The 20262-nt window shown below is 35.0% G+C and overlaps 4 protein-coding genes across 5 annotated transcripts; 2 read left to right on the top strand and 2 right to left on the bottom strand.

Annotated features, from left to right (window-relative positions):
- The first annotated feature begins 1974 nt into the window (after positions 1 to 1974).
- Positions 1975 to 7709, top strand: LOC114166813 (inactive protein kinase SELMODRAFT_444075-like). Of its 2 annotated transcripts, none has more exons than XM_028051652.1 (11): positions 1975 to 2248; positions 2645 to 3125; positions 3412 to 3681; positions 3975 to 4129; positions 4209 to 4303; positions 4420 to 5453; positions 5798 to 5958; positions 6219 to 6295; positions 6394 to 6541; positions 6727 to 6876; positions 7150 to 7709. In XM_028051652.1, exons 3-11 carry the CDS (start codon positions 3498 to 3500, stop codon positions 7396 to 7398), a joined length of 2253 nt encoding a protein of 750 aa, XP_027907453.1. In that variant the 5' UTR covers positions 1975 to 2248; positions 2645 to 3125; positions 3412 to 3497; the 3' UTR covers positions 7399 to 7709. The 2 variants fall into 2 exon arrangements, with proteins under 2 accessions (XP_027907453.1, XP_027907454.1); XM_028051653.1 differs by having other exon boundaries at positions 1980 to 2134.
- Positions 7710 to 9432: 1723 nt separating this feature from the next.
- Positions 9433 to 12297, top strand: LOC114166545 (DNA replication complex GINS protein SLD5). The gene is made up of 6 exons (XM_028051293.1): positions 9433 to 9699; positions 9785 to 9907; positions 10491 to 10573; positions 10693 to 10802; positions 11855 to 11945; positions 12021 to 12297. The coding sequence occupies exons 1-6, from the start codon at positions 9523 to 9525 to the stop codon at positions 12115 to 12117; spliced, it is 681 nt and encodes a 226-aa protein (XP_027907094.1). The 5' UTR covers positions 9433 to 9522; the 3' UTR covers positions 12118 to 12297.
- Positions 12298 to 13037: 740 nt separating this feature from the next.
- Positions 13038 to 16380, bottom strand: LOC114166204. Its single transcript, XM_028050896.1, has 10 exons — positions 16034 to 16380; positions 15849 to 15911; positions 15276 to 15357; positions 14946 to 15020; positions 14639 to 14705; positions 14459 to 14498; positions 14146 to 14249; positions 13899 to 13968; positions 13466 to 13548; positions 13038 to 13364 (listed from the first exon to the last, which is right to left on the bottom strand). The coding sequence occupies exons 1-10, from the start codon at positions 16211 to 16213 to the stop codon at positions 13334 to 13336; spliced, it is 795 nt and encodes a 264-aa protein (XP_027906697.1). The 5' UTR covers positions 16214 to 16380; the 3' UTR covers positions 13038 to 13333.
- Positions 16381 to 18292: 1912 nt separating this feature from the next.
- On the bottom strand, positions 18293 to 19344 carry LOC114166475 (PRA1 family protein F2-like). The gene has a single exon (XM_028051213.1). It carries the CDS (start codon positions 19135 to 19137, stop codon positions 18586 to 18588), a length of 552 nt encoding a protein of 183 aa, XP_027907014.1. The 5' UTR covers positions 19138 to 19344; the 3' UTR covers positions 18293 to 18585.
- Between the last annotated feature and the right edge of the window lie 918 nt (positions 19345 to 20262).

Genomic DNA, 20262 nt, shown 5'->3' with positions numbered 1-20262 from the left:
ATAGGACAACTACCTTCTTAAATTTACCTTCATGCCACTCTCCTCTATTTCTGTTCTCACACACCATTCTTAATTAATGCAAATATTTTATTACCCATCAAAATGCTCCATTTTTTTTTTATTTCAGCTTGTTTTGGCAAAGCTTAATTGTGTGGTGCATTTTTTTCTAAATTTTCGAAATGAACATTTGTAAAATAATTAAGTGATGTTAAAATATTATAATTTTACGGTTGAAGTCTTATATCGACCATAAATGAGATAATTTCATAGTATATAAAGAGTCCAGTCTTTCTACTGAATTATTTGTATTGTCCTCTGCTGAACATTAAAAATACATTTTTTTTTACTCTAAAGATAACTAATATATTTTAAAATTAATAGTCATCGGTGTATTTTGAAGACACAATATATGAACGACAGAGAAAAACTGGTAAAGAATTCAAACTCGTATATAAATGAGTGCAAATCTCATTTTACAAACCAGTTTTGTCGGATTGAATTAGACTTAAACTCTATCCCACTTAACTAAAATTATGTTATTATAACCCAACTCTTTCACAATTAAATCATACACAATTTATTTATTTTTATAATTCTTTTCAAAATTGTCTATTTTGATAGTTTAAAAAAAACATTATTGTGATGTTTCTGCCAAATTTTATTTTATCTTAACATCATTCAATTCAACATTCTAAAAGTTTTTCAACTACTCAAACCCTAAACCAATGATAAGCCAAATCATGAAAGGAGATCTTGTAAAGTAAAGGAACAATAATAACAACTTTGGACTCTACATAATGACGAAGAGACGAATGGATCTCATCAAATTCCCAATTATTATGATCATCAACCTTAAAAAGCATACACACAAACACAACACAATTCTCCATTTTAGTTGAGGTGATGTCACCACCTAGGTTTCCCTCCCAAAATGTTTTGGTCCCAAATGGCACACAACTTTAGGAGTAAGGAAGCAAACTTTAGCACATTCGAATCACCACAAACCAAAACAAAACAAGCACCCTTTAATTTGAAATTTAAGAAGAGAAAAAACAAATGCTGTTACTACAACAAGAGATCATGTAGGTCCCGCCACACACTCTTATCTAAGCCATCTCTTCCCATTGCTCCAAGTAACAAATTGCTTCATTTGTCAGTGACCAAAGTCACTGAGTTTGTCATAATAACCACAACCATAACACGACACTGTCCCTTTATTAATGACATATAAGTCATGAAAACATCAATGCACCATCACTCAGAACAGAGCAACCTCTTACAGATTTTCATGCTATTTTCTGTAACATCCCGCGCATGATTCAACTTTCAAAATTAAAGTTCCCACATTCACAAGTTCAATGCTATGTATATGAACAAAACTTAGGGGTATATCCGAAATTAAGAGAAAAAAAGGAGGTGTTTTTATATCCAAACCAGACCACCCCTCGAAGGTGATTTTACTGCAAAAATCAAAAACTGATAGAAGATAAGTGTCTTGTCTTTCTGCATTTCACCTTACTATGTACTATGTAAATCAAACCAAGGAGGAACACCTTTATCTTTTCTCTTCAAAAGGAAAATAATATCAATGAGTTATATCAGACTTTGCATTCTCCATATGTTTAAGTTTAAACTGATAAGAAACCATATTTAATCTTAAATAGTTAGCACAGAATTCTGTACATGAAAGTGTGTGATTATAACAGTGAAAATGAGTGAAAGTCTAATGTAAATTATTCTCAGTTTAAGTTTTAGTCTATTTGATTTTATTCTCATTATTTATGCTATGATAAAAATATACTATTTAGAGGTACCATAAAATTACTGTGACATAATGTTTTAAACTTTTTAAAGCTTGAAATCAGGAGCTGTTGAAAAAACTTAAGAAAATTACTACAGTGAGTAAAACAATTACAATAAATAACCTTTATTATATTAATATCTATTTTTTCCGTCTAGAATTCCATTGGTCACTTGCAACAGGACTGATATCTTTCTTCTTACCCAGAAACCATTTTGCACTCCTTTTTACTCATTCTATCTCTGAAGTCTCAACCAACACTGGTTTCTCTTTCTGGGTTGACTTAACTGTTGATAAAGTTTCGGGCTTTGTTTCGTTTTTGGGTGTTTCTCTGTGAGTGACTCATTTTCATATTTGATCGGAGAAGAGTAATTTTGATTGAAGTTGGTTGTTCAGGCGTGTGTTTTCGCTGGAAATCGATTTTTAGAGAATCTGAAGACAATAATTGTAAGCAAAAAAACAATTTTTTTTTTTTGAAAAAAGAAGTGTGATATTCCTTCTTCTTGTTTTTTCGCTGGATGTTCATTTGTCCACAAGGGTTGTTTGATGGAAGGATATAATATAAATAAATGTATTAAAGAAAATGAAGTTTTGGACTGGATCTTATTCCGGCTTTCCCTTTTCCTTGTCTCCAATGATGCTTTTGACCTTCTAAACCAACAAAATGGCGGTTGCAAGTTATTAGTAAATCATATCGTATTTTTGTACATACATGTAGTTATATATTTATATATATATATATATATATATTTATTTATTTGCGATTCTTCTTCACACACCTAACTCTGCGATATTATTATTATTATTATTTGTCTGATGTACATTGAATCTGGGACTATGCAGGGTGAAAACTGAGGGTGAAATTTCACAGAGAAAGAGAGCTGAAAGACCTATATCTGAAGTCATTTTTATGTGTCTCTGAGGTTCAGGGGAGATTGGGTTGGATTGTTTTGTTTTCTGATGAAGAAGGAAGGACAATATACTATTTATGCAGAGGAATCTTATGTGGAGGCTTCCTTCTAAATGTTTTCGATAGTAGAGCCAAATAGTTGGATCCAAATCACACTCCCCTTTACCTTTTCTGAAGCAGCTTCTTTTCGACTATTTTGACTTGATAGGTTGTTTGAAGGTACAAAAAGCACAACAGCTAGTGGAGTGAAGGGCCTCCTTTCAAATCTCTCATCAAGCAGTGTGCTATGCTATGCTATCTTTCACTGTTTTGAATCTTGTTGGAGGTTAGAAAGCTTGAAGTGCATTTTGCATTTTGAACTGGAGGCTGCTGCACCCTCAACCTCTTGCTTCTTGCTTTCTGATCCACAAAAGGGTATCTGATTCTTCCCGGATTTTATACTACTTTAGGAACGTACTTGAAAAAAAAAAAACCAAGATTCTGTGAACGTTGGGGAAGGTTTTTACTTTTGAGTGTGTGATACTGCTACAAAAATACAAATGGTTTGAATTTGGTTATAAGAATTTGTCTCTTTTATTACCCCGTGGAATGTACAAGCATGTTGGTGATAAGATAAATTATAATTGTTGTGGTGGGGCAGGCTAATGATTGATATATATGACACTGAACGTCTCCTCGTGTTTCACTTTCTCCTATGTAGAAATTGCCAACACATATGCTTTGGATGGTTGTTGAGAGTTGAATCTTTTGAGCAAGGAAGTTCTTGAGGCATTGTTGTTGGTACTGATGAGTCGAGAGCAACAGAAGCGGGGGAAGCAAGAGAAAGGTTCCGATGGTGCTGAGAAGGTCATTGTTGCCGTTAAGGCATCAAAAGAAATTCCAAAAACTGCTCTTGTTTGGTCCCTGACCCATGTTGTTCAACCTGGGGATTGCATTACACTGCTAGTGGTTGTGCCTTCACAAAGTTCAGGTGATTGTGATTCCTTTTTCGCCTGAATTTGATCTACTTTTGTGCTTCTTTTTCTGGGTGGATATTGTTTCTCTGGCAAATTGGAAAAAGGGGGATTTGATTCCATTGATTCAGATGCGAGTATGTGACATGGTCAGTGGTTTCTGTGGTTTTTCATTTTGAAATTATGTCACTGCAGTGTGTGACAGGAAATAATGAGTGCATTCTTAAACTATGTTGGTGTTCCTTTTGTGGGACTTTGAACCTTGACCATGCTATTATGTGTAAATGACTGTTATTCTACTCATATGCAGGCAGAAGATTATGGGGGTTTCCGAGATTTGCTGGTGACTGTGCCAGTGGTATTAAGAAGTACCCTCCAGGAACAATATCAGAGCAGAAGAGTGATATCACTGATTCTTGCTCTCAGATGATTCTTCAACTCCATAATGTCTATGATCCAAACAAGGTTAGTAGCCTTGTTGTATGCAAGGTTCATGCAAATTGAATGTTGAGGTCGAATTCTCATTCCACTCTTTTCTCTGCAGATCAATGTCAGGATTAAAATTGTTTCTGGATCACCTTGTGGAGCAGTGGCAGCAGAAGCCAAAAAAGCACAAGCCAATTGGGTCGTGTTAGACAAGTACTCTCTCTTATATCTTTTCCTCGTTGAGAAGCATGCTATTGTAACCATTAAACCTGATGATATCTACATTTTTGGTGATTGTAATTGAGTTTGTGTTGTTGCCTTCTTTGCAGACAGCTCAAGCATGAAGAAAAGCGATGCATGGAAGAACTACAGTGTAACATCGTGGTTATGAAGCGTTCTCAACCAAAAGTACTGCGGTTGAATTTGATTGGACCTCCGAAGAAGGATGTTGAAGAAGCAGGTCCATCACCTCCTGAGCAAGATGACATGTCTGAAAAGCGAAGCAAAATAAAGCTTGATTCCTTAAATTCTATCAAAGGACCTGCTGTAACTCCATCTAGCAGCCCTGAGCTAGGGACACCATTCACTGCAACTGAAGCTGGTACTTCATCAGTGTCAAGCTCTGATCCGGGAACTTCACCATTCTTCATCTCAGAGACGAATGGTGAGTCCAAAAAGGAGGAAACTATCCTAGAAAGTCAAGAGCTTTGTGATACTAATTCAGAAACTGAAAGTGAAAGTCTGTCCACATCTTCAGCAAGCATGAGATACCAACCATGGATCACAGAATTGCTTTTGCATCAACAATCATCACAACGCAATGAAGAGAGATCAGAGACAACTCATGGTATGCCTCAAGCTTCTACAACCAGAGCTTTCCTAGATAAGTATTCTAGGCTTGATAGAGGAGCTGGATTTGAAATCTCAACCTATAGGAATGACATGGATTTCAGTGGAAATTTAAGAGAAGCAATAGCATTATCTGGAAATGCCCCACCTGGTCCTCCTCCACTGTGTTCAATATGTCAACACAAAGCACCTGTTTTTGGAAAACCTCCAAGATGGTTCAGCTATGCTGAGTTAGAACTTGCTACAGGCGGTTTTTCGCAGGCCAACTTCCTGGCTGAAGGAGGGTTTGGATCTGTTCATAGAGGGGTTCTACCAGAAGGACAAGTCATTGCTGTGAAGCAACATAAATTAGCTAGTTCTCAAGGTGATCTTGAATTTTGTTCAGAGGTGGAAGTCCTGAGCTGTGCTCAACACCGGAATGTTGTTATGCTCATTGGGTTCTGTATAGAGGATAAGAGAAGGCTACTGGTTTATGAGTACATATGCAACGGATCATTGGATTCTCATTTATATGGTGATTTCTCTTGCTCCTATACCAAATTTTCTCATGATAGAAATAACCTTTTTCCTATTTTGAATTAGCTTGAACTTGGCGAAGAAAACATTCTGCATGCGATGATGTCCATAAACTGTCAATTAAGTGTCAGTAAATAACTTTAAAATGGTATTAGTTAATATAAAAATCATATTTTTGGCTTATAAATGGATACGCCAACTATCATTTTCTTTTTTGTCTTTAAAAGGGCTACATTTATGCATAGTATATGTTAACATCATGATGTTTTCATGTTACATTCAGTGATATGAACATGGTGACTTGATTATAAATTGATTTAATAATGCTTAAGAATATTTCAGGGCGACAAAAGGATCCATTAGAGTGGTCTGCACGGCAAAAAATTGCTGTTGGTGCAGCTCGTGGATTACGATATCTTCATGAAGAGTGCAGAGTTGGTTGCATTATCCACCGTGATATGAGGCCAAACAACATTCTCATAACTCACGATTTTGAACCTCTGGTAGGGTACTGCTTTGCTTCCTCTGTACAATGCCGTGTCATAGTTTACATATTGAAAGACACCAGTACTTTATTATTGAATATTCATCTCTCTACAGTTTTCTCTCTCTCTCTGTCTCTCTTCAGTTCATTAAAATAATTGTGAAATGCTTAAAAATATATTTTTCAATTTCCTACATATCACAGTTTGTGTTGAGGTGCATCAAATATATCCTTCAATTCAAAGGTTATTAATTGGGCTAAATTATGTTATGAAAAAAGGTTGGTGATTTTGGACTGGCGAGGTGGCAGCCTGATGGAGACACAGGTGTGGAAACTAGAGTGATTGGAACATTTGGGTAAGTTTTTGTCTGGATTTTGACTTAGTTTCATAGTTAAATTTGTACATATATATATATCACTGAATTTGCAACTGAACTATGCCGTTTTTGTGTAGGTATTTGGCTCCTGAATATGCTCAAAGTGGTCAAATCACTGAAAAAGCTGATGTTTATTCCTTTGGGGTGGTATTAGTTGAGCTTGTTACTGGGAGAAAAGCTGTGGATCTCACTAGGCCAAAGGGACAGCAGTGCCTTACCGAGTGGGTAAGTTTAGAGTATGAGAATGTCTAACTTCATAAACTTTTGGATTGTTGGATGTTGGCACCATTTCAAGAATAAATAGTAACTCTCAAGTGAAACATGACACTCCAAGTCTATAAAAGTTTGAATTTCTGTTGTTGTTTATGTTAGCCTTTGTCTGATTGTGTAAACTTTTGGATATTAAACAGGCACGACCTCTCTTAGAAGATTATGCAACCGAGGAACTGATTGATCCAAGACTTGGTAACCACTATTCTGAAAATGAGGTGTATTGCATGCTCCATGCTGCCTCATTATGCATTCAGCGAGATCCTCAATGTAGACCACGCATGTCACAGGTAAAGGAAGTTTTAAGCCCTTTTGTTCTTTTGCCAAACTTTGCTTGATGAAAAAAACTCACAATGGCATATAGTTCTTAGAACTTTATCAAGTTAAGCAGAACTCTGAAGAATCAGAACATGTTTTCCAAAATATCAGGAAGCTTGTATAGTAATTCCTCACATGCATGCATGCAATGCACTTGTCAACTTTCCTAAGTTCCTAAAATTGATCCATTCTTCACTGAAATACTAAAAGGCAAGTTTTGTGATACTTGTGGTTGTTTATTGAAGGTTCTGCGAATACTAGAGGGTGACATGGTGATGGACACAAATTACATCTCCACTCCAGGCTATGATGCAGGAAACCGAAGTGGTAGACTGTGGTCAGAGCCATTGCAAAGGCAGCACCATTATAGTGGTCCCCTTTTAGAAGAGACTCTGGAGTCCTTCAGTGGGAAGCTATCCCTTGAAAAGTACAAGCCTTCCTACTGGGGTGATAGGGACAAGGCTAGAAGGGCCTCATGTGAAGATGACATTTGAATTGATTGATGAAGAAGATTGCGTTCTTGTTATGCTAAATATATAGAACATGCTTGTTCTCCACCTATTTTGTTAGTTTTTTATTCCTTTTTTCTTGTGCAATGGGATCTAATTTTGCATTTGTATAGCAGAGTGAAAGTAGGATAGGTAAATATAGAAGCTTTTGAAGAATTTTCAGGAAATCCTGTAAGTTAGTGCCTCAGTGACCTTGATAGAGTTAGTGCTGCTGTCTACTATCTTCATCACTCTTTAAATCTCTCTCTCTGATCTTTTATATTATATTATATGATCCAAAAACCATTACAATTTCAGTAAAAATTGATTAGAAATATCTGAACTAATGGAAGTCATGGACCATTTAATAATCTCTATCTCTCTCCCACATGATTTCTTTCTCTCTTGTTCCAATGTTTTTGCATGGACTTGCATGCATTGAAAAATGAACAAACTTGGTGGTCTGAGACTGTCATGTGAACCAGCAATCATGATAATGGTAGTCACATCAGTTAACTTTTTAAGCCTTACAGAAGGGTGAAATGGGATTTGTGATAATTTGTGTTCCAATTTTCAACACTGAAGGATGCAAAATCAAACAAACACCTTGGTTGGTTGATTATGACAAGTTTTTATTTATTTTTTGATGAATTCTTGACTTTTGTAACATCTAAAGCAAAATATATTGGTTGGATGATGGGGACAGGGCTGTGTGGTGCAGACATTGTAGGATCAAGAGACATGTCAAGTGTCCTGTTTTCCGGTTTTGTATAGGCAAGTTACAAGCAAAGGGAGTCCACACCTTATCCCGAGGGTGACTCTGTCTCAGTCTTGTCCGTGTATATCAACATCACCAAAAAACTTTACAGAACCCACACCTTTGATTCTTCCGATAGATCAATGCAATGCTGTGTAAATTTGTACACAACTATCTTGTAAACTGTGAGTACCAACAAAATGTATTATTTTCAATTTGGTACATTTCGAGGGTGGATCACGAAGTCGATAAGATGCTCATTGATCCTCATTCATATGGGCCCAATATGTATAATTAATATTTTGTACGTAATTTTTTTTTAATAACCATTAATACTTTGCGTAATTCATGAACATAGTATTTTCTTGATATTATCAATAGTTAAGGTCAATTTATATGCTTTAGTTCACAGTACTATGTAACATCACACGCAATAAATATCCTCTTGGTCATTCCCAATGCCAGTGGTAATCCGTCGAAGGGGCAGAGGAGGTTGCTTCAGGACGTAGCAACCATGAACTATCTCTTCTTTATGCACGAATTGATGATTTTTCAAAAGAAATCACCAAAAAAAAAATTTAGTATCACTAAGTATGGATTCAATTTATATAAAAAATTTACACCACTCTTAACTAAAAATTTTAAAATAATAAATTTATAAACTTAATCCTGATACGATGTTTAACTTAGACTCTAAGTTAAATTCCCATCATGAATGTATTTAAATGTTACTATTAGATATATCTCCTTTGAAACTAATTATATCCCTTGTTTTAATTTATTTAACTATTTTGCATGGTTAAATACATTTCTAGAAAAAAAAAAAGTGAACAATTTTGAACTTAACTTTGTTTTCTGGTATAAATAAGTTGCAAAATTTTTTTGCGAGGGGGTTTTCAAGAGAATGTGGATGTGGTGGAGTCTGTGCCACATTATTTCGGTGATGTCACACACTTAACTAAAATGATTAGTATTTTTATTAATTAGTTTTTAATTAAATAAATTAAAATTAAAATTCTTTTATATTCTAAAATATTCTATTATAATCAAAAACTCTAAGGAAATATTCGTCATTTAACCTACGTACTAAAATAAAACTTAATTGAATTTTTTTAGATGAAAAAAGTAATAAAATATCAAAATTAGATCAAGCATTAATTCTTCTTAAATAATCAATAATAATAATAATAATAATAATAATAATAAAAAGAGTAAAAAAAATGTAAAAATTGAACTGTGCGTGATTGACATGCACCTGCATGGGCACGTGATGGACACTCCCGCTCTCTATCTCTCTCATTTGGGATTTGGCGCCAATTTATTGTTGGAAGGTTAAAGCAAAAGAAAAAGCAAACCCTTGAATCGAAGAATCAATGGCTTCAAGCTCTGGTGCAGAAGAGGCGTCACTGGACGACGATTACGCTTCCTTGATTGCAACCACCGATGTGGAGCTTCTCAAGCGAGCATGGCGTAACGAGAAGGCGGCGCCGGAGATTCTCCGATACGAATCCCATTTGATTTCCCGCGTCAAGGAACAGATTGAACTCATGGTACGCAACTTCTCATACCTCAAACCCTAACCAATCTTCTCTTGCCTCCAATTTTTAATTCGTTTGTTTGTTTCTGTTTGTGCAGGAGGAAACAGTGGAGGAGAAATCCAGTGTCGGGAATGATCCTCTCTCAGTGTCTCTGTATCAGATGGACTTGGACAGAACCCTCTTTCTGTTGAGATCCTATCTCCGCATCCGCATCCAGAAGGTAGCCACCTTCTGTGTTATTATGCCTGTTAATTCTCAATTCCTTCAAGTTGTGGAAAATTGTGGACAAATTTATATAAACACTGGAGAAATGTATGGACAAAATTCCTTTCAAGTATTAGCAGTGACAATAGGAACATTAGGAACATTGCTCTAGAGAAATGTTTGGATTAACTTCTATAGACACTTTTAGAAGGAAAAAAGAATTAAATTTGTCTGTAAATTAAAATTAAGTTAATTTATGCAAATTCTCTCATTATTTTCTCTAAATTTAGATTTTTAACTTATTTTTAAGTTAGTTTTAGCTTATGAAGAAACTTGTTTCACTTTTTTCTTCTCTTAAGAATATTTATGAAAGGTTAAACCAAACATAATCCAGATGAAAATTTTGAGGGATATTTGTTTCCCTAATAGTTTTGCAGCTTGCATTTTTAGTACCTGCGTACAATGGGTTAAAACAATTAGGGTGGGAGGTAGTTGCTGAACTAATTTGAATACTGGCCAAACTGGGAATTAACTTCACCAATTTCTCCGTTCATTGAATATTTTTGTTTTTTATTTTCATAACCATGTTTCTATTGTAGATTGAAAAATACATGTTTCACATCCTAAAAACCGAAGAACTTTGGAACAGGCTATCCAAAGACGAGAGAGATTTCGCCAGAACGTAAGTCTATCCGTTATTTTTGATTGTTTGACGAATTGTTTTCTGACTAGCAATGTGTTTTAACTGATAGCATTAAAGCATTCTCATTGTGGGTTTTGAATATGGTTTTCTTGTTGCAGGTGTACAAGTGACCTAAACCAACATCTAGAGGAGACTGTTCTGTCGAAGCTGCCAGAAAATTATCAGTCTGTGCTTAAGCAATCTGTAATAAGTGAAGAGGAGGACATGGGTAATTTATCATCCCTAGAACTTAGAAGACACTTTAGGTTATTTTGTTTCATTGCGTCATTCTCCATTGTGTGTCTTTAAGAGTAATCAAATTGGCTCTGCCTAAAACTCACCAGTCTATAATGAAGTTAACTTTCATACCTTGTCAGTTACATGAAAAGTCTGACGATGAGTTCTGTAGTAGTTTTCTGAATGATCTGGCCTTCATGCTTCTAGCTTTTTCTTGCAGTATCCAGCTTTCTAAAATAAGATTTTGGGCACTAATCTTCGCATTTTTTGACGGAAAATTAGTTTTTGAAGTTCTTGAAACTCTTGTATTGTGCACCCTTAGTGTTAGAGTATATGAAATATCTAGAAATACTTACCGTATTTTAGACTATCGTTCAGGATTAATTCCATGATTCCGCCATTGTCTCTTGGGATTGATTGCTATAGTTTCCAAACTTTGTAATGTTACATTGAGTTGTACTTCATTATAGATAGCTATTATATTTTTTTTTTCTCTTACTCACAAAATCGCACACACAATTTAGTATCATATTGGATGGTTCTAGGTAAGTTTGATGACAACCAACCTTGTGACTTGGAGGTCAAGTCACATGTTTAAATCCACTTGGTAGGAGCCTGGTTGAGTGAGTTCCGCTTTATTTTTTCTATCCTTTGTGCATATCAGTAATTGTGGATTCTTTTCCGGGAAGAACCGAGTTAGATTTTGAGGGGTTTCTCTGTCATCTTCCCCACTTATGTTTTTCCCTTCTGCTAAATGATGTCTTTGATTGTCTGGGATCCAGATTAAAGGAAAATTATACTTTGTCTTTCATTTTTTACTTTTATCTTTTACTCTCTGACGAGGCTTAGTATCAGTTATTGATTCTTTTAAGAAAAAGATAGTGACACATTAATTAATAATCTACTCAAAGAATAAAAAATGAGAGTCATATTATCATTGTCTTTACATCAAATCATACTTTGGTTCTTAGTTTACCATATGTTATTTTCTTGAAGTTTGTGTCCTCACGACCGTGACAAAATATTTTGTTTGTGTGTTTTCAGTGCCAGAACCACAACTAGATACATTTGTTTTATGTAGAAGTAAAGAGTATCTCACGGGCATTCAACTCGAAGATGGACCTGCTGATGACAGGCAATTTTTGTATTCTTGTAATAATTTATTTTGCTCGTTTTAAAAGGTTAAAAAATAAATCAATTTATCTGGCAGGTCGAAGCTGTTTGAGATGGAGCCAGGTGTCCTCCATTTCATATGTTACAGATCAATAAAAGCACTTGTGGAGAGCGGTAAAATTGATCTACTCTGATAACTTCAGTTTCTCGATGTTGCTCTTCACATGCCCGCCAATGTTTATTCACAACTTTGTTTTTCTTTATAAATTATGGTGTACCAAGTCTGGATGTTGTCAAGGGTATAGGTACTACATTTTCACATCATATTGTGGCGTGAAAATTCGTGAGATAATATATTCCTTGTTTTTTTTTAATTAACACGTGTTTAAAACTTGTATATAATTAATTTAGTATTTCTGAAATTGGTTTTGCTTCTGAGCAAGTAAATAATACAAACACGATCACCTGCAGTTCGAAAGGAATTTATTATGCATGCAGTCGAAATTCAATACTGTACGATAGCATTGGAAAACTTTTTCCTTCAATGGATAGCATTCCCTTCAGATGGAAGTTGAATTGAAAATAATTATCTAGTGTTCAAAAACAATTGCAACGGTAAAGTTTGGTTTGTCATTTTACAACGTTTTTTTTTTCAATTAATAGGATTCCAGCAATTGAAGATCTGAGTTAAGAGAACATTGATACCAGATGAATTCATCACTTAAGTTGTCATTCTAAAAGTTATGTTGTGTACTTAGATTGGACATACACGTAAAATTTGTGGTGCTGTTCCCAAATTAAAATATGAATCATTGTTTCATGTTTCTTGGGCACTTTTTTCTTTTAAACAGATTATTGTAAAACATTTATTATTTATTACAAAGAAAAGCAAAGAAGACAAACAACCTTGCATTTTTGGCTTCTATTTTTTTTATGAATTTGGTATTAGTATTTTCTATTTACTGTCGTAAAGAAAAATTTCAGAAACATAATTAAGAATCTAAACAGAACATGAAGTGTAGTTTGTTAGCATTACTGCTGATGTGGTTTACATTTTTCATAATAAAAATATAGTTGTTCCTAAAACTCGGAAGTTCAACCAAAAACATTTATCTATCACTAATTTTCTTTCATTGTCTCTCTTTCAATGTCCAATCCACGACCACAAGAACAAAATTCATGATAGGAGTTTCGAGTTTCAAAAGGGACAAGTACTTGGATGTAATGATTGATTATCTCAATGCATGATGATTAACATGTTTTCAAGCTTCTATACCAACGTTCCAACTCATTACATGATTTGAAGCATAACTAAAGGAATGTCCATTCTTATTGTTCCTTTAACATGTTGCAACTACTTTATATCTAAAACCAAATTATCCCGTAGCTGTTTTACCTCCAATTTTTTTCCTAATGCTTCCTCATTTTAGACCTTGCGTATCTAGAGAGCACAGATAAAAAAAGAAGAGAGTAAATTAGAAAGATGAAACATCCAATCAAAGCAGAATAAAAATTAATAGAAGTCGTTAGGTTAGAGATTACTCTATGTGCATGCCACCCCGATCTGATGATGGAAGCAAGCTTCCTTGAAGCTCCTCCACGACCTTAGCAGCTTGATCAATTTCCTGTCAAAAGATGGAAGGTCGACAAGATAATCTATGACGGGTAAAAATCCAGAGCAAGGTTATTTCAAAGATAAACTGTGCTAGAGCCACACTAGTTAACACATCTTTTCTACCACACTATTATTGGTTAAGATTAATTTAAAATTACAAAATTAAGAGAAATAATCATTAAATAACAAGTGAAGCCCACAAAAATTTGTTATTTCCAATAATTTTTGTCAATCAAATAACAAGTGTTGCCAGCATTCTCTTGACAGATATGGTATGCATAAATATACTTTGTTGGCAAAGCAATGAAGAGCACTTTTTAACAATGACAACTACGATTTCCTGCCAGAACCTTAACTTACCTCAAAATCAGCAAATGCAACTGGCATTCCTCCTCTAGAGCGCATTTTGACCATGTTGAATCCAGCATATCTGGAAATCATGGAGTGAAGACATTAAGTTTATGATAAACACCAAGTAGATGGAAAACATTGCACGGTCTAGATATAAAAAGAATCAGCTTGCTCAGCACTGGTCCAATCTGAATAACAACACCAGAGGCCCTTAGCAGGTTCATCAACAAGAGAGAAGGAGCAAGGAGCAACTCACGCAGAAAAGGCTTGCTTTAATTCATCTTCAGTGCAGTTTGGGCCAAGATTTGCAATAAATAGAGTGGAACACAGTCCTCCGGCACTGCCCTTTTCATGTTGCTCCTACAGCCAATTTGAAAAGATTGCATAGCAAAAAAATTCTTGATGGGAAAAAGCAAGCAACAACTTTTACACACTACTCAAATTTTAATCTATTTGTTGAGACAAAAGAAAATGATATGAATTCTATGTGCTGCATTTAAAGCAGACAACAATATTGAATGGTTTCCACTAAAGTCTAGAAGGGTTCCAAGTTTTTCACTAGAACTTACCACGGGTATAGCATGGCCAGAACCAACAGCTGCATCATCACTGCATACAAGAAGAGAATATTATAGACTCGGCGTCCCACTACAATATTCAAATACTAGTATATTTTAATCTGTTTGCACAAAAATTTGCAAAATTTTGAACTGAGCTAAACAGTTGTTCAAATTTATTGTACTCTCAACCTTGGTATGATTGGTATATCACCATGGTTGCCGTCACTGTCTGATGGTTCATCAGGGTCACTGTCACCTAAATGTGAAATATGTGCAGATGAGAATGAGACACAGAAACAAGACGGGCAAGAATATGAAACCTAAGTTGATTGTGCTGCACCTCTCCCCTTTTCCCTTTCTAATCTCACTCACCCCATTCAAATTAAATGAAGAGGACACTTAATTATGGGTGCAAACAAGACAATAGCAGCAATCTAGATTACATTTTAGAAACCAGTACACACACTTTGCCTTGAACTCAATAAAGTAACATTACCATCATCACTTGATGATCCTTGAACATCACGCTCCCCTTTGCTCCTTTTGTCTATAACCACGTAGGCTCCACCGCCTATGAAAAGTAAAAGTCCAGTAAAAGGCATTAAGTTTAAACCATAAAAGTACAACAAGCTCAATTCCTCCAGAATTCAAAGAGATACATAAATTGGGGGGAAATTGAAGAAAAGTTGCTACACAGAATGAAAATGAGTAAATATCTAGATGAAGATGCTACACATTCATCATAGCTTGAGGATAATTTCATTTTTTTTATTCCTTCTTTTTATTTATCCCTAGTCATGCATGCATAATATACACACATACATACCTGGTTTTCGCTTTCTCCTGGAGTTTGACCTGGCAAGTTCAATATGTAAAACAGATCCAGTTTGAGGATCAAATTTCACACCCTGGTGAGAATCATCAACCAAAAGAGAACTCAATAGAAGACCAATTTCTATAAACTGAAAACATCTCCCCAATAAATTACACTCAATTTCTTTTCACACTTCATAAAAATCCCACTACCTTACATGCATGCGCTCACACTGCAATTTACATTTAGTCTAAATAGTAGAAGCTCATACCAAAATGTTCACTCCAAGGAACAAAATTAAATAAATAACTTTATAATCATCAACTCAAGCTATCATCACTGATTAAAATTTTTCAATAAGCACTTACAGGAAATTAAAAATAAATTAAGTTTCTCCCAAAGCTTGTGAACAGGTTAAAAATAAAGAGCTTCTACAAACTAACTTTTACATAAACTTCTTTCAGTTAATAGGATACGTGAATTTAATTTTTATTTCTCTAATAGGTTTTTATGAACAAATTTATCCAAACACGAGATAAATTCCTAACCCTAGCGTTCATCACGATCACGCCACCAGGTACTCACATTCAAGGAGTGCAGCGCTGCCATTGCCGATTGGTGGTTGAAAAACGTAGCAAACGCCACGACCTGAAAAAGAAAGCCAACTTTGATTCTATTCAGAGAAAATTCACGCGAAAGCCAACTTCGAATGCATCAGTTATGAGTAGATAGGAACAATATAGAAGAAAGAAAGGGAGAAGGGGCGGTACCTGGTTGGCGCGGCCGGTGTACTTGAGTTGGCAAGAGTCGAAGCCGGGGCGGCGGCGGAAGAGGTTGTGAATCTCACGCGCCTTCACGTCGTCCGGGAGCCCCGACACGAAGAGCGTGTTGATGTTGCTCCGATCATCTTGTTGGTACAGGTAGTACGGATCGAACGGCGGCTGAGCCATACGCACCGTCGTATCCGGTGGCAATGGTGGACGCCGGGGAAATATCTGCGAAGATGTTGACGGAAGAAACCGCCGGTGGTAACTCTTGTGTTGTATACGGACGGAACGGAAAGGGAAACGAAAAGTGTCAGTGTGTTGCTCTGTGTACTTCTCTTTCTCCAATGTTTATTATCTTCAAAAATTAATATTCAAGCTCTTTGCTGCTTAATTAAAATATTTGAAGCAAATTGATTTATTAATTATACATTTAGTTAGTAATTCTCCTTAGAATAAAGTTTGAGGATTTAAAAATACAATAGAATGAATTGAAATTCCTAAAATAATATCTATTGTTTCACAATTTTAGTAAAATACTCTCTTTTTAATGATTTACTCCATATATACACATCTTCTCTCAATATATACTAACAAAATTATTTACTACATAATGAACACACAATATTTCTTCAACTTGCATATTTTTATATTTTGCTTTTTAAATAAAAATATATTTTTAGATCAAATTACTTGATTGATGACCGATTTAAGTTTGTAACCAAATATAATATCGCTCTATGAATGTTAATTTTGGTTACAAGTAAAAAGTTTTGTGACTATAAATTAACAAGATCAAAATAAAACACAAACATCACAGACTTTCCATTTGAGTTAATACACACTTATTTAAAAACACTTAAATTTAGTATGATAATGTTTGGAATAATTTAAATGTGAATCACAGTCTTATCGAATAGAAAAAAATAAAGTTAAATACTATATAAAATGAAATAACTATAACTTTATTGTCTTAAAATTTTTAGTTAAAAGTAGTGTCAAATAACTTGTATGTGTAAAGACTAATGTTATATATATCTAGAATCACAATTTGTCAATAACTATAACCAAACCATATGAAAATATGAAAAAATATATAAACTCATCAATGGTATTAGAGCTAATGGTTCTGAATGACTGATCACATAAAAATAACAAAAAAAAATACTATTCGGGTGATTGACAATATAACCATCACAAAAAGAATTATCATACACCTGAAGGAAAATATATCATATGAAAAAGAAAAAAAACTCACCATTAAGGAGAGATTGTTGAGAATAATCTAAGTGTGAGTTAAAATCACATATTGGATAAAAAAGACAAAGTTAAATATTATATAAGATGAAAGACTCATAACCAGATTGTTTTAAGATTTTGGATTTAAAGTGATGTCAAATAATTTATATGTGTAAAGACTAATGTTAACCACAATCTTTAAATAATGATAATCCCTATGAAAATATATAAACCGAATGTATCATCACTTTAATGTCATGACCACATTTTAAATTGTTTATTTCACTCTAGCTTATAATAATAAAAAAATAATAATATGTGTTGATTCTCATGTGTTGAATTGACTTCTAGTATGGAATAATATCTCAAAGAACTTCATGACCATTTTATCTTAATCTAATTCTTGAAGTTCTTCTATCAATTTTTTACAATATTCTAAAAAAAAAGACTTTCCACCTTGTATGGAAGTGGATATTTTTGTAATGTTGAATTCAAACACTTACATCTCATCATCGTCTTAAAAGAATCTATTTGATAGCATACTGCAAATATCAACTTCATTGTTGATGGAGTTATAAGTATCAATAATGATACCTCCTTTTTTTTTCAGACCATTTTAACACCAATCTCTCAAAATTTTCATTTTATACCAATGTTGTAATGATTATTTTATTTTAATATTTCATATCTTTGTTGCATCTACGAGTTTATTATTGACAATAAATTAAATTTAACTTGGTAAATACAATATTAAATTATATATCAAATAAATATGTTAAAGTTGAATCTTACACAAATAAAATAAATTATTTTCTAAGTTTACAAAATTATAGTAATTAATTAATACTAAACGTGAATACTAATCAGTTTAACAAACAAAAGAGTTACATTAATATATTGTTAAAATTGAAAATCTTAATTACATCTGAAAAGTAACATTGATTTTTAAAATTGTAAAGAATTGATTGAATATTTTATTGATAGAAAGAAAAAATTGCACAAATAAATAAACAATAGAAAAAATAATTGAGGAAAAAAAAAAGTCAAAACTTTCATTTAAGTGTTGTCTTGTAGCTGATTCAAAGAACTTAACCCAACCACATAATTTCCCTCCCAAACACCAATTTCATATTTCAGTTAAACCAATTTAACACAAAGTTAGAACAAATTATGAAAACAGAGAATAAAAAATGGACGCAATCATCATCATCATCTTCCAAAAATATGCAACAACAAAACATAAAACTGAACCAAATCTAATCAAAGAACCATTTTCTTTCTCCAAATTCAACAAAAAAAATTATACAGAAAACAAAGAATCAAGCAGCACCAGCCAAGGCCGCAGCAGCAGCTTCTTCCTCTTCCCCCAAGAACAGGTCCTCCGTCCTCCGGAACGCGGCGTGCGCCACCACCACCACGACGGCGACCGCCACGGCCACGAGAATGTTGACGGTGGCGTCGGTGAGCAGCAGCAGCGCCACCGTGAGAACGGCCATGGCGACGAGCACGAGGCGGTCGTCGACGAGGTGGCCGAGCAGGACGAGGGGCTCGTCGCGGAGGAAGTAGAGGAAGAGCCACGCCGCCATGAGGAGGAGGAAGACGATGAGCGAGATGGGGTGCCAGAGGAGGCTCAGGAAGAGAATCAGCAGCGCCACCATCGCGTAGTTCATGCGGAAGTACGACACGTTCACCGCCACGCGCGACAGCGCCTCCGCCGCGCCGCCGCCGGGGACCTTCAGCGAGCGGAAGTTCAGCATGGCCTTCCACGGCCGCCGCGTCCCCAACCCCGCCTTGATCCGCTGCTTGGCACGCGATATGTATTCCAGGTTCGGAGGCCCCGTGGTCGGAATCGTGCCGTAGGTTGTTGTCATGTTTCAGTTCAAGGTTGCTCCTTTTCTTAGTTCTTAGGGTTTTCTACTGTTAGTAGCCTCTGAGAAGAGAAGGGGAATGTGGTTATTTGAGTGACTCTGTGAAATGGGATCTGGGGTTTGATAATTATAGAAGGGGTTGGGTCCTACTCATTGTGACTTTGTTGCTGTTTTTCTTAAGATTGGGTGAATTATTATGTGTATCATTTGATGTGAGTTTGGTTTAAGCTAGTGGATTTGCATTTGGTTGCAGGTGAGTCCAAGTTTATGATTGACAAAAGGGTTGGAGGATGGTGTTGGTTCCAAAAGAGTGAAGACATTGTTATTTGGAAGGAGGTTGGTGTTGGTTTCTTCCATGGCTGAAACGTGAGGTGAGAAATCTAATCTTGCACTTCAATAGTCACTGCTTTTGTTGGAGATGTTTAACTTTGGAGAGGTGAAGTTTGATGAAAGTTGGTGGTTGGTGAATGTAAAAACACAGAACAGTTGATCAAGCCAAACTACACTCACATACACATTCATGGTCATGTTTTTGAAGTCCATGTTTCATGTAAAACGAAGTTGTTGTTTTGTATTTGTAGTATTGCACATGATGACAGAGACCAAAATTGGGATAATCTTAAGTTGGACCATACAGTGGATATAATTCAGACCACACTCCACTCTGTAGGGAATAGGGACGGCAAATCATGAGGCCACGACAAGCAATTAACGACCTAAGAAAGGTCCATGCCAGTGTGTCCATGTTGGAATCTCATCTCCAAGAGAAAGTTGTCAAATTCTTTTGCCTTTTCTTTTGATTGCTTCTAGCTTCGTTCCTTTTCTTTTTCTATTCATCCAAGGCTTCACAACAATCTCTTAAAATATAGTTTTTGATGGTAAGGTAACTGTTAATTGCTTGAAATTTTAAAGAAAAACAAAACTTTCACACTGTTGAACAAAACAAAGCACAATTTCTATGATTTAGTTTGTGCATGTATATTGATGTTCTCTTTTATCTGGTTATTCACTGAAAGAGACTGACAGAGGTATTGTTCTGCACAGACTCATTGAAAAGTAATGTGAAACTTTTAAACAAAAATGTCTTAAACCATAAGGACATAATACAAAATCCTAAGACAAAGTTTG

This window comes from Vigna unguiculata, chromosome 10, assembly GCF_004118075.2.
Source record: "Vigna unguiculata cultivar IT97K-499-35 chromosome 10, ASM411807v1, whole genome shotgun sequence".
NCBI classification, from domain to species: Eukaryota; Viridiplantae; Streptophyta; class Magnoliopsida; order Fabales; family Fabaceae; genus Vigna; species Vigna unguiculata.
The sequence above is the reverse complement of the archived record's forward strand: the minus strand, read 5'-3'. Positions and strand labels throughout refer to the sequence as shown.

What these genes read in the sequence shown, in the direction of transcription:
- LOC114166545 (XM_028051293.1), top strand. Translation starts at nt 9,523, where the DNA reads ATGGCTTCAAGCTCTGGTGCAGAAGAGGCGTCACTGGACGACGATTAC. An exon ending in AGGAACAGATTGAACTCATG is followed by an intron (nt 9,700 to 9,784) that starts GTACGCAACTTC and finishes CTGTTTGTGCAG; the next exon opens with GAGGAAACAGTGGAGGAGAA. An exon ending in GAGAGAGATTTCGCCAGAAC is followed by an intron (nt 10,574 to 10,692) that starts GTAAGTCTATCC and finishes TTCTTGTTGCAG; the next exon opens with GTGTACAAGTGACCTAAACC.
- LOC114166813 (XM_028051652.1), top strand. Translation starts at nt 3,498, where the DNA reads ATGAGTCGAGAGCAACAGAAGCGGGGGAAGCAAGAGAAAGGTTCCGAT. An exon ending in AATTGGGTCGTGTTAGACAA is followed by an intron (nt 4,304 to 4,419) that starts GTACTCTCTCTT and finishes CCTTCTTTGCAG; the next exon opens with ACAGCTCAAGCATGAAGAAA. An exon ending in AGAGTGATTGGAACATTTGG is followed by an intron (nt 6,296 to 6,393) that starts GTAAGTTTTTGT and finishes GTTTTTGTGTAG; the next exon opens with GTATTTGGCTCCTGAATATG.
- LOC114166475 (XM_028051213.1), bottom strand. Translation starts at nt 19,137, where the DNA reads ATGACAACAACCTACGGCACGATTCCGACCACGGGGCCTCCGAACCTG.
- LOC114166204 (XM_028050896.1), bottom strand. Translation starts at nt 16,213, where the DNA reads ATGGCTCAGCCGCCGTTCGATCCGTACTACCTGTACCAACAAGATGAT. An exon ending in GATATACCAATCATACCAAG is followed by an intron (nt 14,499 to 14,638) that starts GTTGAGAGTACA and finishes TCTTGTATGCAG; the next exon opens with TGATGATGCAGCTGTTGGTT. An exon ending in TTGCATTTGCTGATTTTGAG is followed by an intron (nt 13,549 to 13,898) that starts GTAAGTTAAGGT and finishes ATCTTTTGACAG; the next exon opens with GAAATTGATCAAGCTGCTAA.